General features: G+C 48.3%; 2 protein-coding genes and 1 long non-coding RNA gene across 3 annotated transcripts in view; 2 read left to right on the top strand and 1 right to left on the bottom strand.

The window, feature by feature from the left end:
• The window catches only part of HIPK1 (homeodomain interacting protein kinase 1), a 56,564-nt gene extending 49,076 nt beyond the window's left edge, over positions 1-7,488 (top strand). The window contains 3 exon segments of the mRNA XM_047784958.1: positions 1,511-1,641; positions 2,721-2,924; positions 2,926-7,488. Of these exon segments, the coding sequence (XP_047640914.1) occupies positions 1,511-1,641; positions 2,721-2,924; positions 2,926-3,210 (620 nt within the window). The 3' untranslated portion in view covers positions 3,211-7,488.
• A 1,572-nt stretch (positions 7,489-9,060) lies between these two features.
• OLFML3 (olfactomedin like 3) lies at positions 9,061-11,917 on the top strand. Its single transcript, XM_047784959.1, is given in 4 exon segments — positions 9,061-9,296; positions 10,004-10,292; positions 10,617-11,230; positions 11,232-11,917. Coding segments are annotated over 4 exon segments (1,224 nt in total). The 5' UTR covers positions 9,061-9,182; the 3' UTR covers positions 11,439-11,917.
• On the bottom strand, positions 9,216-14,985 carry LOC125129821 (uncharacterized). Its single transcript, XR_007135565.1, has 3 exons — positions 14,572-14,985; positions 14,252-14,346; positions 9,216-9,373 (listed from the first exon to the last, which is right to left on the bottom strand). It is a non-coding gene; the product is annotated as an uncharacterized LOC125129821 (long non-coding RNA).
• Between the last annotated feature and the right edge of the window lie 452 nt (positions 14,986-15,437).

The following is a 15,437-nucleotide window of genomic DNA, read 5'->3' as shown; positions in this document are numbered from 1 at the left end:
GGAAATGATAATATTAAAAGTACAAAAGTTTTTTTTTTAAAAAAAGCATGTACTGTAGATCTTTCTCACCCAGTGGTATATATACATTGATGTGTTTGTGGATTTTATTATTAACCTGATTACCTCCATCTTTTTTTTTCTGTGAGGTACTGGATTTAGGTGCCCTGCTTCAGTTATTTGGTAACTAGCCCTAGTTTTCCTGGCTTAACATAATAGAAGTTTATTTCTTACTCACATAAGTTCCCAGTGCAGGTGCTCCTGGTTGGTAGGGCGGCAGGGAGTTAAGGATCAGAGCCTTGGACTTCTCAGCATCCAATCAGGAAGAGAAAGTTTGGAGGAGGCACGTAGTCTTTAACCTCTTCAGCCCTAGAAATAGTGAAAACTCATCATGTGGCCCCTATAGACGCAAGAGGGCCCAGAAAACATAGCCCTTGTCTGGACATCTCCTTTCCAGTGGCAACTCTATATATACACCAAAGAAGTGGAGCATGAATTTTTGGCATCAGTATAGCTGTCTATTACATATTTTTATAAGTTAATGTTTTATTCTGGATTATATTACTGCCAGAGACATAAACATGGTTTGAAGGTGATGTGTGGTTCCCCTCCCCAGAAGCAGACAGCTGTTCCACTGCAGACAAGGCAAAACTTCCTGAAGCCAGGCTACTGATCGGCATTGTTAGCAGCTCTGTTCCCTATTGGGTCCAAAGAAAACAGGCTACTCCACCAGTCACTGAATAAATGCTCCAGTTGTCTTAGTGGGACCACAGAGGGAAACAAAAAGTTGAATAATGATCATGCTTATAGTCAATTACCATGCACTTGCCTATAATCTAAAGACAGTGAATGCCCAACAAGTTACAATCTTGCCTTCCCTTAAACCCCTTTGACACTTAAATGTCCTGAGTGTTACCAGTATTTTTCTCGGCTTCACATTGTCATTTCTGTACTTACTTAATCCCTTCCAAGTATCCTTGGGAGTCTTACTTGTTTTTATATATATATATTTTTGGTCTTTTGTCTATTTAGGGCCGAACCTGCGCCATACGGAGGTTCCCAGGCTAGGGGTCAAATTGGAGCTGTAGCTGCTGGCCTGTGCCACAGGTACAGGAACTTGGGATCTGAGCCGAGTCTGTGACCTACGCCACAATGCTGTGATCCTTAACTCACTGAGCAAGGCCAGGGTTCGAATGCACATCCTCATGGACATTGGTCGAGTTCGTTAACCACTGAGCCATGACGGGAAACTCCTGTGTTTGTATTTCTAATAGTACCTTCCACATTATAGGAGATTAGGTAATATTTACTGAAGCAAACCTTTTGAAGATCCTTTATGGAGTTTTGTAGCAAGACAGAAAAGAAATAGTAACAGTTTTTGTTTTTCTGGTGTAATGTGATTGAAGAAATGAAATATACATGAAACCTTAATTCTTGCAAACCTCATACAAACATGGGCTGATTAATATGATGCCCATGTCTGCTCATAACTAAGACCTTGATCCTTTTTTAGGTCTCCTGAGCAGTAAGACCAAGCCAGTGGCTTCAGTGAGTGGGCAGTCATCTGGATGTTGTATCACCCCCACAGGGTATCGAGCTCAACGCGGGGGGACCAGCGCAGCACAGCCACTCAACCTTAGCCAGGTAAGAGCTAGGGGCTGCTGCCTTCTGTTTGGGGCCCCCCCTATTGTTACTCTCTGGAGAACCCTGCTTCTGGCTGGATCGCTGAATAAAGCCAAATGAAGCCCCTTTGGTGTCACACAGTTTGGTGTTTTGTGGCCTGCGTCATATCTGCATGTGCTGTGTCTCTTCTTTCCCTCTCAGGTGCGCTCAGGATGTAATCTCCAGGATTTCTATCAGACCTCCCTAATCCATCCTGGAAGATTAGAGAAATATCTGGAATTTAGAAAGAGCCTAAGATGCTTTAGTCCGTGCCTAGTTCCATAACACCACATGCATTGAGACAGATTCTCTTCCTTTATTGCCCAGGTCATAGCTCTGAGCCTTACACTGTTTACTTGAGGCAAGAGACAGCAAAAAGCTTTCTGGCCACTTAACTGGTTCTAGGCCTACATGTTGCTTGAGTCTGGGACTTGGGGTGTTTCCCTCCCATCTGTTCCTTTGATGGGGTTGGGTCAGTCACTGTTCTATTTGTGTTCACTTTTTGCTCAGCTAAAATTCTGGTGCTTGAACGATGTCTACCAGTAGTGAGAAAGTGTAAATATGAGGGTGTAACTGTGTGTGTGCTATGTGCATGAGAGAGAGGAAGCACATGCAAGTGCAAATGTAAGTTCAAGTTAGTGCATGTGTTTTAGGCTCCACAGTTGAAGAGGGATATGAAGAACTTAGAGGAGAACAAAAAAAAAACAATGGCAAGGAAGAAAGGTTAGGAAAAATTCAAAGTCACTGACGCCAGAATAGGGTGAGTTGAGTCAACAGTTATTCACGTGCAGGAGTGGATAATAACCCTGTGAACTCTTGATTTCTCCCTTTCTCTGTCAAACTTGAGAGCAAGCTTTCTGCTATCTGGGCTGGGTTAGGATCTCTTCTACCAAGGGGCAGAGAGATGGCTGGCTGACTTCTGACAGCATTGCCAGTTGGGGGGATTCCGTGCTGTGGCAGCCGGAAGCAGTATAAGTTAGAACTTCAGCTCTCATATTGGCCTTTGGTCCCCTGAACCAGAGTGATCTCCACATTCCTCACTCCCTTCTTCCTCCTTCCAGAACCAGCAGTCATCATCAGCTCCAACCTCGCAGGAGAGAAGCAGCAACCCTGCTCCCCGCAGGCAGCAGGCGTTTGTGGCCCCGCTCTCCCAAGCCCCCTACGCCTTCCAGCATGGCAGCCCACTACACTCGTCGGGCCACCCACACCTCGCCCCAGCCCCTGCTCACCTGCCAAGCCAGCCTCACCTGTATACGTATGCTGCCCCCCACCTCTGCTGCTGCATTGGGCTCCACCAGCTCCATTGCTCATCTCTTCTCCCCCCAGGGCTCCTCAAGGCATGCTGCAGCCTATACCACCCACCCTAGCACTCTGGTGCACCAGGTCCCTGTCAGTGTTGGGCCCAGTCTCCTCACTTCTGCCAGCGTGGCCCCTGCTCAGTACCAACACCAGTTTGCCACCCAGTCTTATATTGGGTCTTCCCGAGGCTCAGCAATTTACACTGGATATCCACTGAGTCCTACCAAGATCAGCCAGTATTCGTACTTGTAGTTGGTGAGCATGAGGGAGGAGGGGTCAGAGTTCGTAATCATGGGCTGTGAAGAGCTCCTTCCTCCCTTACCCTCTCCTGAAACTCCGTAGCCAGCAACTTGCTCTGCAGGGGCCCACTGAAGCAGAAGGCTTTTCTCTGGGGAACCTGTCTCAGTGTTGACTGCATTGTTGTAGTCTCCCAAAGTCTGCCCTATTTTTTACTTCTTCATTTTTGTGACAGCATTTTTGGTATTTGGAAGAGTTCAGATGCCCATCTTCTGCAATTACCCAGGAAGAGAGATCATTCTGAAGTTAGCCTTTGAAAAATATTTTCTCTCTCTGACTTGATTTCTATAAATGCTTTTAAAAACAAGTGAAGCCCCTCTTTATTTAACTTTATTGTATTGTAATTGCTGATCAGAGGACAATGCTGATAGGAAGACTAGAAATCTGGTAACAAATAAGAAAAGAAAGAATCATTACTTTCTGCTTATTTAAAAACCAAGACTTAATCGCTTACTTTAAGAGCAACTTGCACAAGTCTATATTTTACTATCTCGCACTTCTGAAGATTTTACCCTTGCTAATGGGACATTTAGTGTTTTAGTTTTGTTTTCATGTGACATTATACTTAATGGAAAATTGTTATTTTCTGCAAAACTGGTTACATGCTATTTTGTGTTGCTTTTGGGGTTCTCTCAGTTGCTCCTGTGTTAATTATAGAGTAATGTTAAAGAGGCAGCTCACCATTTGCTGGCAACTTCGTGTGAGAGAATCTATACCTACCGTGAAAGCATCAGGTATTTTTTAATGAAGCCCTGTGTGTTCTTTTTAAATTATTTTTTAAAAGTCCTTCTCTCTGATTCAGCTTAAATTTTATTACTAGAAAAGCCATTAAGGTGGTTATTATTGTATGGTGGTGATTGACCTATTATACGCAAAATCTCTTTGTATTATGTGATACTGGCATTGATGAGCTTTGCCCGAAGATTTAGAATGAATTTTCAGTAATACACCTCTCTCTCTCTTTGCCTCATCTCTTCCTTCATTCTATGTGATTTATTTGGGGCAAAAGCTAGAGAATCTGACACCAGATAAGAACGTTGTGTATAGCTTTTATACTTTAAAGTAGCTTTCTTTGTATGCCAGCAGCAAATTGAATGCTCTCTTATTAAGACTTACACAGTAAGTGCATGTAGGAATTGCAAAATATTTTAAAAATTTATTACTGAATTTAAAAATATTTTAGAAGTTTTGTAATTGGTGGTGTTTTAATATTTTGCATAATTAAATATGTACATATTGATTAGAAGACTATAACAAGCAATTTTTCCTGCTAACCCAAAATGTTATTTGTAATCAAATGTGTAGTGATTACACTTGAATTGTGTATTTAGTGTGTATCTGATCCTCCAGTGTTACCCCCGGAGATGGGATTGATGTCTCCATTGTATTTAAACCAAAATGAACTGATACTTGTTGGAATGTATGTGAACTAATTGCAACTATATTAGAGCATATTACTGTAGTGCTGAGTGAGCAGGGGCATTGCCTGCAAGGAGAGGAGACCCTTGGAATTGTTTTGCACAGGTGTGTCTGGTGAGGAGTTGTTCAGTGTGTGTCTCTTCCTTCCTTCTCTCCTCCTTCCCTTCTTGTAGTGCCTTATATGATAATGTAGTGGTTAATAGAGTTTACAGTGAGCTTGCCTTAGGATGGACCAGCAAGCCCCCGTGGACCCTGAGCTGTTCACTGGGATTTATCAGAACAGGATTGATTAGTAGCTGTGTTGTGTATATGCATTGTTCTCAGTTTCCCTGCCGACAGTGAAAATAAAAACAGCAGCTTCTCTTTTTTACTGTCACCTCTACCCCTTTCCATGTTGGAGTCTCAGCTGAGTTCTCACAGAAGCATTTTCCCCACGTGGCTCTCTCACTGTGCGTTGCTACCTTGCTTCTGTGAGAATTTGGGAAGCAGGTGAGAGGAGTCAAGCCAATATTAAATATGCATTTTTTTAAGTATGTGCAATCACTTTTAGATGAGATTTATTTTTTCCTTTATTCCATGTGGCAGTCCTTCCTGCAAATAGTTGACATTCCTAGTAAAATATTTGCTTGTTGACAAAACATGTAACAGATGTGTTTATACCAAAGAGCCTGTTGTATTGCTTACCACGTCCCCGTACTATGAGGAAGAGTTTTGTGATGCCGCTGGTGACAGGGAACTCACAGAAAGGTTCTTAGCCGGTGAAGAATATCGAGAAGGAACCAAAGCCTGTTGAGTCATTGGGCTCTTGAGGTTTCTTTGTAACAACTGTGGATTCTTGGGGCCCTTCAAATTGTGAAATTGTCCTTGTACTCTCAGCTCCTGCTCGGATCTGGGTCAGGTAGAGGGCACTAGGGATGGCGAAGTTCCTGCCCGTGAAAGATTTAGGGGAAGAAGGTTAACCCTGAGATCTAGACGTGTTCCATCTGAACTGAAAGTTATATATTTGAGGGATAAGTCTAGGACTGGTTCTTTGTAGAGATGGTGTCAAGGAGGTGCAGGATGGAGATGGGAGATTTCATGGAGCCTGGTCAGCAAGCTCTGTACCAGGTTGAACACCGAGGAGCTGTCAAGGTATTTGGAATATCTTCATTGTAAGTAGGAAGGGCTTTCAAGAGGGGACAGATAGTCAGTACAGCCGACCAGGAACATGTCGGCGTTTTCTATATATATTTTTTATCATTATATTGAGTTGTGTTTTCAGCATTATTGGTCAAGATACCCAAGCAGTTTGTATAGTTTCTGTCACTAGTATTACATAGTTTTCTGGTCAGCGTGTGTGATCTTTGTGTCTCTTTTTGCCAAGCACATTCTCATTTTCTTGCTCAAAGACAGATCTAGTTTCTGATGGAAACATTTTTTGTTCCTTATCTTTCCTCTACAAGGGATAAGATTTGTTGTTTTTGTAAGAAATGAGATGCAGGAAAAAAAAAAAAAAAAACCGCCACAAAACACTCCACTCCTACCCACCCCTCCCCACCCCCAGTCCAATGAGTGGATACCACTTAAGATAGGAGTCTTCACAGGGAGAAGACGATACCAAGAGCTTGTACTGTTACCTTAATCACCTTACTAGCAATGTGTGGCTTTAAGAATTTTAAACATTTTCAGTCTTAGTTTGCAAATTGGCATTTCAGACTTACCAAGATAAAAACATCCACCCATGTCTGTGTATATGTGCTCAGTGTGGCTTTAGAGCCTGTCCCTGGGGCTTAACATTACTGGCCCTGACAGGATGGGGGAAGCCCCTGGAATTAAGTGAGCATCTGGCCCAGGTCACAGTGGCCTGACCTCAGATCAGCTTAAGGCTTTAGTTCCTCTCAGAATTTGTATTTCCAACTTCTCCCCTTCGGGGTGAGAGAGGAAGTGGGAAGGGTTAGGTACAGCCACTCTAGGCTCAGCAGGACACTAGATCATTCCAGAGTTTTCAGTCGCTCCCAGGAAGTGATACTACAGTCAGTGCTCAGCTAAAATCCCCAGGCCCAGGAATAACTCCACTTAAACAGTTGTGACCATCCATCCTCCTCCACTAGAGGGGCTGAGCTTGACTGCCTAGAGCCAGGCAAGCACAGTAGTGTGTGTTTTCTTCAGCATTATTATGCAAAACCCACTGGTTAGGGTGATTTATTTTAGGATAGGAAATGAAATTGCCTCTCAGTGACAGGAATGACCCAAGCCTGCTTCCTATTTCGATTTTTTTTTTTTAAACTGATGGATGGTGCAGCATGTCTACATGGTTGTTTGTTGCTAAACTTTATATAATGTGTGGTTTTGATTCAGCTTGAAAAATAATCTCACTACATGTAGCAGTACATTTTATGTACATTATATGTATTGTTAGTATTTCTGCTTTGAACCCTTGATATTGCAATGGAATTCCAACTTTATTAAATGTATTTGATATGCTAGTTATTGTGTGCGATTTAAACTTTTTTTGCTTTCTCCCTTTTCCGGTTGTGCGCTTCCTTTTACAACGAGCCTCTAGAAACAGTTTCTGAGAATTACTGAGCTTTGTTTGTAATGCAGATGTACTTAGGGAGTATGTAAAATAATCATTTTAACAAAGGAAATAGATATTTAAAATTTAATACTAACTATGGGAAAAGGGTCCATTGTGTAAAACATAGTTTATCTTTGGATTCAATGTTTGTCTTTAGTTTTACAAAGTAGCTTGTATTTTCAGTATTTTCTACATAATATGGTAAAATGTAGAGCAATTGCAATGCATCAATAAAATGGATAAATTTTCTGATTCAAGTGGCTCTCTTTGATTTCTGTTGTAAGTGTTCCAAAGGGTCAGTAATAGGCATCTTTGGAATGGCCAGGTCCATTGCATCTGAACCTCAGTAGAGTGTTAGAGGCAAATTCATTCTTCATACAGATCTCCACGCAGAAATGAATAGGGGTCGGTAGAGGACGCTTCCCAAGAATGGAGCATCCAGGGCCCTAACTTAAGATCATCTGGATCTGGCCCTCTGAAAGAGGCACAGACTTCTCACACTGGTTGTAATTAAACTGCCTCCTAGCATGTTCCACCAGACATCTAAAGTAGCAGAATGAAAATAAGAATAACCACAAGAAGATACTATTTTTTTCCCAGAGGAGAAGGACATCTGATCAGATTTCTCTTGATTAAAGTGAGTAAAATTTCTCCTGATAAGGAATTAGAGCTTCATTCACTGCAGGTCTCTGAATAAATGCTGTGTTTGTTTGAATTCTTTTGATGCATGTGTCTTAGGACAAGGGTACCTTACGGTGGCCATTAATTCATTTTGGGCTGGCTCCTGCAGTCCTACTTTGGATATGGAAATGAGAAACATTTAGAAAGGCCCTTTTGGGGCATAACCAAGAGAAATGATCCATAATCTGTTCTCTCCTATTAGTAGGGAAGTCAGAATGCATTTATTTTGATTTAGACTCAACATGTTTTTCCGATTTTTTTCCCCCTAAATAGATGAGTGTAAAATTAGTGTGAACTCACTCAACACTCCCCAAGTTTGGTAAGAGAATATGCATAGATGATTTCAGGCAAAGGAAGACTATATATAGAAAAGTTCTGCTGTCAGTCTCATGTCTAGATAATCAAGAATTAATTTACTCATTTCTCAATGACCTATTTTTGGGCTTTTTTAATATAATTGTTTATTTCAATTACATTCTCTTTCTTAGGCTAAATCAGAGAGAGATTGAGATAGCCCTCATAAATAATTGAATAGCCCCATGGGGAAGGCTGCATTTTAATCATGAAAATCCCTGTAAATTCAATCTACTTGGCTTGCTTTGTGGAAAATTTTCCTCAAGAGGTGAAGTCTAAGCCTTGGTTTCCCTGTTAATCCTGAGATGACATCAGGTGCTTATTTAGCACAAGGTGGCGCCAATGAGCTGTACAAGAGGTAGTACAGACGACCTCCAAGGCCTTTTTTCCCATCTCTTCCCCTTAACCCTCATCACCCCTGCTTCCAGCTTCCACTAAAGGCAGAAAACAATTCACACTATTTTATTGCCGGTAAAGGAAAGAATTAATGAAGGATGTTTCTTCATGCAGTACTGGGAGCATTCTGAAACAGGAATAGAGTTTGCTGTTTTCTCTGGGGCCTCTGCCTCCTGCTGCTAGCATCTTTTCCTTGGTGACTGCCCAGAAGGCCTTTGCCCTGGGGTTTCCAATCTCCTTCCCTTCTCCTGGGGAGCCTACCAGCTCAGGCGGGAGGTGGTTAAGGCTTCTGGCTTCTCTGTAACAGGGCCATCTGTGTTTGATCAATCCAGGCGGAAGGGAGGGGGTGGCGGCCCGTAAGGAGACTGAAAGCATTCCAGAGTAGTGAGGGAGACTGGGAGATCCAGAAAGAGAGGAGGCACCGCCCCCAGCCCGCCTCCAAAGCTAGCCCCGCCGCCCGCTAGAGTGGAGGAGGCTGGCCGCAGGACTGCACGCTGCCCGGCCCTGCTCTCCCGCTGCCATGGGGCCCCACACTCCTGTCCTCATCCTGGTCCTTTTGTCGTGGTCGGGACCCATTCAAGGACAGCAGCAGCACCTTGTGGAGTACATGGAACGCCGACTAGCTGCTTTAGAGGTAAGTGACTCCTTCTCTCCTGGCCCTGCCTGGAAGGATTCCACATCTTCTGTTGATTTGCCCAGTTTGTCGGGGATCTGGGGATGACAAGTTAGGGCTCTGTAAGAACCTACAGAAAACTCCCTCTTTTAATAAGAGGACCTTCAGAATGGCAAGCCCTCCTCTTCCCCCACATGCATAGGGCAATTCCAGAGCAAAGAGACCTTTGCATTTTACCCCTGGGATTAGATGGGATAAGGGAACAGAGTAGAAATGAGAGCTAGGGTTGTGCGGGTGCATTTCAGGCTGAGCTGATGATTCTGTGAAAGTTGGAAGTTCTCAGCGAATCTGCAACTTTCTGCCTTTTCAACAGTTTTGAAGTCTGTAGCAGCCTATTCCTGAGAGGAGGCTTGTATAATGGAGCCGAGACCCCTTCTCACCCTCAGGCGCTCAGACTGCCCCAGAGGCTCAGAAGACTCAGTGGCCCTGCTCACAGAACACGGGCTGAAGGACAGACGTGGAGACGGGGCCTTGGTGAATCTCAGCCGGGCTCTCTGCACATTTAGCATCTCTGAACATTTGGTTTCCTTTCGGTGGGGGTTGAAGGGGATGTTGATGCCTGGCTGAGTTTGTACTTTTCCCTGTTCCCAACTCCCTGGTTGGGCCTCTCCCTGCCTGGGAGCTGTAACCCTTCAGCCCTCCCTCCTGCTACCCCGTCGTCCCTTCAGGAACGGCTGGCCCAGTGCCAGGACCAGAGTAGTCGGCACGCTGCTGAGCTGCGCGACTTCAAGAACAAGATGCTGCCGCTGCTGGAGGTGGCCGAGAAGGAGCGGGAGGCGCTGAGAACTGAGGCTGACACCATTGCGGGGAGAGTGGACCGTCTGGAGCGGGAGGTGGACTATCTGGAGACCCAGAACCCAGCCTCACCCTGTGTGGAGGTTGATGAGAAGGTGACCGGAGGCCCTGGGACCAAAGGCAAGGGCAGAAGAAGAAATGAGAAGTACGACATGGTGACAGGTAAGTGATCTCAAACAGGCCCCTGACACTCAGTACCTTTACTTGTCCTTGGCTCTTTCCCTTTTTTTTCCTCTGTGTCCCGGTCCCTTGAGCTCTGCTTCTGGAATCTCTTAGGGAAATCTGTGGTGTCAGGTTTGTTAAGGAGAGTTTCTGGCGACCCAAGCCTCTGTGGTGCGCTTTTTTCCCCGGCCTTTGTAAGAGTGGAGGCGTCCACGGGGCAAATGCCTTCTCTTCTCCGAATGGCCCACCGTGGGGGGTTCCTGCAGTGAGCGTCTAACTCGTGCCTGTGTTTCCTTGTCCTGTACTTTTCTCCTTTCCCACCAGACTGTGGCTACACAATCTCTCAGGTGAGATCAATGAAGATCCTGAAGCGGTTCGGTGGCCCAGCTGGTCTATGGACCAAGGATCCACTGGGGCCCACAGAGAAGATCTTCGTGTTAGATGGGACCCAGAATGACACGGCCTTTGTCTTCCCAAGGCTGCGTGACTTCACCCTTGCCATGGCTGCCCGGAAAGCTTCCCGAATCCGGGTGCCCTTCCCCTGGGTAGGCACGGGTCAGCTGGTATATGGTGGCTTTCTTTATTATGCCCGGAGGCCCCCTGGAGGACCCGGCGGGGGTGGTGACTTGGAGAACACTTTGCAGCTCATCAAGTTCCACCTGGCAAACCGCACAGTGGTGGACAGTTCGGTGTTCCCAGCAGAGGGTTTGATCCCCCCGTACGGGCTGACGGCAGACACGTACATAGACCTGGCGGCTGATGAGGAGGGCCTTTGGGCTGTCTATGCCACCCGGGAGGATGACAGGCACCTGTGTCTGGCCAAGTTAGACCCACAGACACTGGACACAGAGCAGCAGTGGGACACGCCATGTCCCAGAGAGAATGCGGAGGCTGCCTTTGTCATCTGTGGGACCCTGTATGTCGTCTATAATACTCGCCCCGGCCAGTCGGGCCCGCATCCAGTGCTCCTTTGATGCCAGCGGCACCCTGACCCCTGAGAGGGCAGCACTGCCTTATTTCCCCCGCCGATATGGTGCCCATGCCAGCCTCCGCTATAACCCCCGAGAGCGCCAGCTCTACGCCTGGGATGATGGCTACCAGATTGTCTATAAGCTGGAGATGAGGAAGAAAGAGGAAGAAGTGTGAGGGAGCTGGTCTTTGTTTTCTGAATCTCCTTCGCCTCCATCCATTTCTATCCCTCCCAAAGTTTCTGCTCCTCATTCTCCAGATGTGCGCAAGTTGCGATTCAAATCTCCTCTTTTTAGCCAATGGAAACCAAACTCTCATTGCCCCCTCATTTCACATGGGACTCCAGATCTTGAGGAATCCCTTTGGAGCTGAGAGAGAGAAAGCCCGCAGCATTCACTCCTGCTCTCCTGCCCCCTATCGAAGAATTTCAAGCCAGTGAAAGATGACTCAGACCCAGAGCTCTGACCCTTGTAGGGGGGCGACCCTGGTGAACAGGCCACAGATTCTTTTTTGCACAGTGTGAGTCAGGGGAGAGAGGGCTGGGAGGAGACTTTGAACTCTGCCCCTCTCTCCTTTCTCCCTTCAGTGCCCTAAAGAAGGAGACTCAGACTCGTTTGTACTGCGGCGTTTTGCATTAAAAGGAAAATCCTCTGCTCCTCGCCTGTGTTTGTTTGGGGTAGCCCTCGGATCAGATTTCTCCCCCGTGACCCTCAGTCTTCTCCTCCGCCCCATCCCCACTCCTTAGGCCACATTAAGGACTTGGCTGGCCTCCCTTGCTGAGGGAGAGGGGACTTCTCCGGTTACAGATTTTACTGTGAGGCGCCTGGAGAGGCGGCAGAATCCCGCCAGTCGAGGAGGTTGGGCGCAAGGCCTCCCTCCACACCCACCAAGGTCCACAGCGGCCCTCCCAGAACCACCCGTGGCACCGTGCCTCTGGCCACGAGACTGGGGCCCAGGGCAGAGCTTCCAATTCTCTGAGGTTTTGAACCAGAAAATGGATTTTAGTCCCACTGAAGTCGAGTGTGGAAACCAGCTCCCGGGGGCCTGGGTGTTGTTCAGTAAGAACTTGAAGTCTCACCTCTGGACTCTGCCCCCTACGCTGAACCCCACTCCCATCTCCAGCATCAGGCTCGTCCCCAGGGCCAGGTTGCACAATCGTGCCTGGTCTGAACCACTCTGATTTTCCTGCTGCCACGGTGTCTGCGGTTTGGGCAAGGAGGAGGGGCAGTGACCAAGTCCCAAACGTTAGTCTAGCCAGTTTCCCAGCACATCCCTCTCGCCCCTTCCTCATTCCCACCTTCCTACCCCAGGCCTGGCACCTGGCTGCAGTCTATCTGGGAGACTTAACCCTCTCCTGCCTGGCACTCTGGCCTCGGGTCCGGAAATGCAGAAGGCCTTCTGGGGAAGGAAGAAGGGGCAGGAGGAGGAAGCCCGGGCTTTGGACTCCAGCCTCTAGGAATCTGCTGAGCTCTGTACCAGGCCCCACTCCAGCCTCAACCTCACGTCCAACGCCCAGGAGCAAGGCAGGCCGGTGGACAAGATCCAGCATTTTGACAGTATGCTGATGTCAGGCAGCCCTGGGAGTCCTGGTTATTGATCCGGGTGGGGGGTGGGGAGGGGGAAGGGAAAGGAACAGGTCTTTCCCCCCTCATCCCCCCATCCCAGGACAGCTCTCCTCCTCCACTCAGGGTAGGGTGATCAGTCAGGGCCCTGAGATCCTCCCTTTGTCGTCTTTTCTGGTCTCCCCAGGCGGAGCTGCTCCTGAGGTCGGGGAGGCAGGGGCAAAGCAAGGCAGCGCAGCACCTCACAAAGGCGCTTTGTCAGGAGCCCGGGGCGGGAGGGGGCTCGCACCCATTCAGTTCTCTCTAATGTGGGGCTGGCAGCAGTAATCACCGCCTGTCAGCCCACGGAGGGGTCTGCCCACGGAACATCTGGCTCCAGCCGCGCACGGTGCACGGGGAAGGAGTGGAGGAAGGAGGGAGTTCTCGGTGGCAGCCGTGCCACGGGGCGGGGGGGGGGGAGCGTCCAGCCTTGAGGGGGGCTTGTGCGCATGCGCACGTGGGCACGGGCAGCTTCCTCGTGCGGCAGCATATTGTCAGTGTCTGACCGTGAGCTGCTGAAGGGGGAGGTCGTGTCTGGAGAGGTAGCTTGAAAAAGCACCAAACACCGGAAGAAAAAAAAAAAATTGGCGTTTTGACGACCCCGGGGAGGGAACAGCTTCCCAGACTGTGTCGGTGATATCCGTGCGAGGAGCACCTGCTAACAGCGCGTCCTTCCCTCGCAAGGCGTGTGCCGCCTCTGGGGCAGCTTCCTTTGCCTGGTTCCGTGGCGGGAGGGAAAGAGCATGCCCACCCCCCTTTACAATTTCGTGGGAAAAGTTCACTCAGACTTTTCTGAAAGGGCAGGAATCTCTGGGGCCTTGTCATTTCTTACTTTGCTTTTTGCCTTTTTGGCTGGTGTACAATAGCTAGTGCTATTTTGGACGTGTTTTAGGAGGTGAGTGGAACTGTGTGGGCAGATCCAGTGAACTGTCCAAATTCATTAAACTAAATTATCCGCTGCTCGAGGAGACAGCCTCGGTAGCTGAATCCTATCACCGAAAAACAGCCTCACCACCCCTTCTCAGACCCTCCGTAACACCTTACGTGGCAGAAAAAGGCTACAGCCTCTGGTTTGGGCTGAACAGAAGACTGGAAAGCTGAGGCCCTGGTGGGGGAAAGAGGGGCTAAGAGCCCAAGGAGAAGTTCCACGTCTGCTCCTGACAGCTGGCCCCGAGACAGTCGAGAGCCAGGGAAGGGGCTGTGGGACCGGCATGAAGAAGCAGGAGGGCCTGCTGCTGTGGGGACAGCTGTCCGCCACATCTCTGGCCCAGGCGTCGCCTCTCCATCACCGGGCAAGGTCCCGGGGCTCCCTTGACCCCTCACTCTGCCCGTAGGGTTTCCCGCCGTACCTTCCCAGCTGTCCTCTTTGTTCTCAGTATCCTCTCCTACCTGTGCTGGTCCTTGCATCTGTCTGCCAGAGAAACCAACGTGTTCCTCTCGCCGTCTTCGTCAAGGAACCTGAGCCAATGTCTGAGCCCGGGATGCTGGGGAGGGAGAGGGCAGAGATGTCAGGAATGAAGATGTTGATTCAGCTGTCACTGCCGCCTCTGGGATTAGGCTCTGAGCTCAACAGGAGCCAGAGCCCTTTCTCTCTTCCTCTTCCTCCAGACTCAGATTTTCTGGATTCCTTCTCACTCTCCTCCTTGGATAGGCGCCCCTTCCCCGAGACTCCTGGGAGCATCCCCGGCCACTGCTCCCCGTTTCTCTACCTGCTCAAGGTCAAAACATGTCTGTTTGGAGAGCTGTTGAGACTGTCCTGGTATTCCTCCCAGCCTGCAGGATAGGTCTCCTTAGGGCCTGCGGTCTAGCCTCTCTGTGGCTGCCTCGGCAGGGTGGTTTCTGCCCCAGGAGGGCTCTTCTGTTCCTTCAGCCAGAGGGCAGGGGCCGTCCTTCTGCTCTTTGCTCCTCTCCACCACGGCAGCCTCGCCTGCTCCTCTGCCCTAGCAGCCCAGCCGCTTCCTCCTTTGCTACCCTGGCCTCCAAGGCTGGTCAGCTCTCCTCTGCCTGCTCTTCTGCTCTCACGATGCAGAGCTTAAAAGATTAAATCTTTATTTATGGATTTAATAACTCCACAGAAGAATTGTAAATGTGGAAGCCAATGTTCTACTTTAAAGGGCAGAATGAGGAAGTAAAAACGAAGACCTCTCAGCACCCTCCCTCCGGAACATGGGTTCTGACAATATCTGGAGTTGGACACATTCCAGAACACTCCGGCATGACCTCTGGGGTCTGCCCAGCCACCCAGACTTCACCTTCTCTGAGCATGGACTCTTATTCCCTGTCCAGAGCTGCGGGGCCCAAGAGGAGCAAATCAGATTCTTTCTCCCAGGGCTTTAGAATTGCGGATCAGAGCTCTTTCGATCTGAGAAAGCATCTTTTGCCCTCCTGCGCAGAGCCAGAGCCAGAGCCAGACTGCAGAGGGAAAAGGGTGAGGAGACCTAGGCAGAAGCAGAGGCGGGAGTGAGAGGGCGGCTGATGGGGCCAGTGTGCATGTCCCATCTTAAACCAGCCCTCCTGGGCTTATGGTAAATTTCTACCCTTGGGTTCTACAAAATGCCTGAATCCCTAAAATAAA

The sequence above is a fragment of the Phacochoerus africanus genome, chromosome 6 (genome assembly GCF_016906955.1).
Source record: "Phacochoerus africanus isolate WHEZ1 chromosome 6, ROS_Pafr_v1, whole genome shotgun sequence".
Lineage (NCBI taxonomy): Eukaryota > Metazoa > Chordata > Mammalia > Artiodactyla > Suidae > Phacochoerus > Phacochoerus africanus.
The sequence above is the reverse complement of the archived record's forward strand: the minus strand, read 5'-3'. Positions and strand labels throughout refer to the sequence as shown.